Source organism: Condylura cristata, unplaced genomic scaffold (assembly GCF_000260355.1).
Source record: "Condylura cristata isolate star-nosed mole 26May11 unplaced genomic scaffold, ConCri1.0 scaffold00013, whole genome shotgun sequence".
In the NCBI taxonomy this organism is placed as follows: Eukaryota; Metazoa; Chordata; class Mammalia; order Eulipotyphla; family Talpidae; genus Condylura; species Condylura cristata.
In genome coordinates this window covers 257,836-258,781 of record NW_004567114.1, presented here as the reverse complement: position 1 = coordinate 258,781, position 946 = coordinate 257,836, and the positions used below count along the sequence as shown (strand labels likewise).

At 72.5% G+C, this 946-nt stretch overlaps 1 protein-coding gene across 1 annotated transcript in view; it reads right to left on the bottom strand.

Annotated features, from left to right (window-relative positions):
• AKT1 (v-akt murine thymoma viral oncogene homolog 1) overlaps positions 1-946 on the bottom strand; it is a 13,398-nt gene that overhangs the window by 3,047 nt on the left and 9,405 nt on the right. Inside the window, exons 6-7 of the mRNA XM_004681983.2 lie at positions 910-945; positions 25-93 (exon numbers count right to left, since the gene is read on the bottom strand). Of these exons, the coding sequence (XP_004682040.2) occupies positions 25-93; positions 910-945 (105 nt within the window). The remainder of the gene's footprint in view (positions 1-24; positions 94-909; position 946) is intronic.

Here is a 946-nt window from a genome sequence, read left to right as displayed (position 1 = left end):
CCGCCCGCCCGCGCCGCGCCCTACCTCGCCGCCGTTGGCGTACTCCATGACGAAGCAGAGGCGGTCGTGGGTCTGGAAGGAGTACTTCAGCGCCTGCGGGGGTGCAGAGCCGGGCTGGCCACCCTGGCACGCTCGGGCGGGCCTGCAGCCTGGGAGCCCCGGGAAGGTGGGGGCTTCCCCGCAGGACGGGCCTCAGGCCACAAGGGGACGTCTGGGGAAGCGCCCACGTGTGGCCCGACGGACATGGCCGAGGGCTGGATGCCACGCTGGTGCTGATGGCCATGGGACACGGGGCGACCCCAGGGCTGACCGGAGGGGGGCAGAGCAAGACAGGCCAGAGGGGCGGGCCCGGGAGCGGAGGTTCGGCACCGGCGACTGCGCCCTGGGAGAAGGGCCACGGTGGCCCTGACCAGGGTGTCCAGCCAGCCCTGGTGGCTCTCCTGGCCCCCCGGCATGTGGGGATGTCCCCACCTCTGCAGGCTGGCCCGACCCCGCCCAAGCAGAGCTGGGGGAGTCCGCAAGTGAGCGTGCGGCTAGTCTCGGCAGCTCCCAAAGATGAGGGACACTGACAGGACAGGGCAGGCAGGGCCCCCACCTGCTGGCCGAGTCCCCCAGAGCGCAGGGCCCTGGGGCACAGCAATCTTTAGGGCTGGGCTGCCGGGACTCGAGTCCCCCAGCCTGAGCCCCAACGGGAAGCAGCTGGAAGGAGGGTGCTGGGTGGGGGCCTGGGCACAGCAGGGAGAAGACCCCGGCAACCGCCCCACCTCAGGCGGCCGGGGCCCTTCGAGGCCTGCCGGGTTAGCCCAGGAGAGTGGGCGGCTGTCCCTCAGAGACCAGGGCCGCTGCCGAGATCCCGTGCGCGGGGTGCAAGGGTGAAGCCCTCCTTGGGCCAGGGCCGGCCGCACTCACGGTCAGGAAGGGGTGCCGCGAGCTCTGCAGGACACGG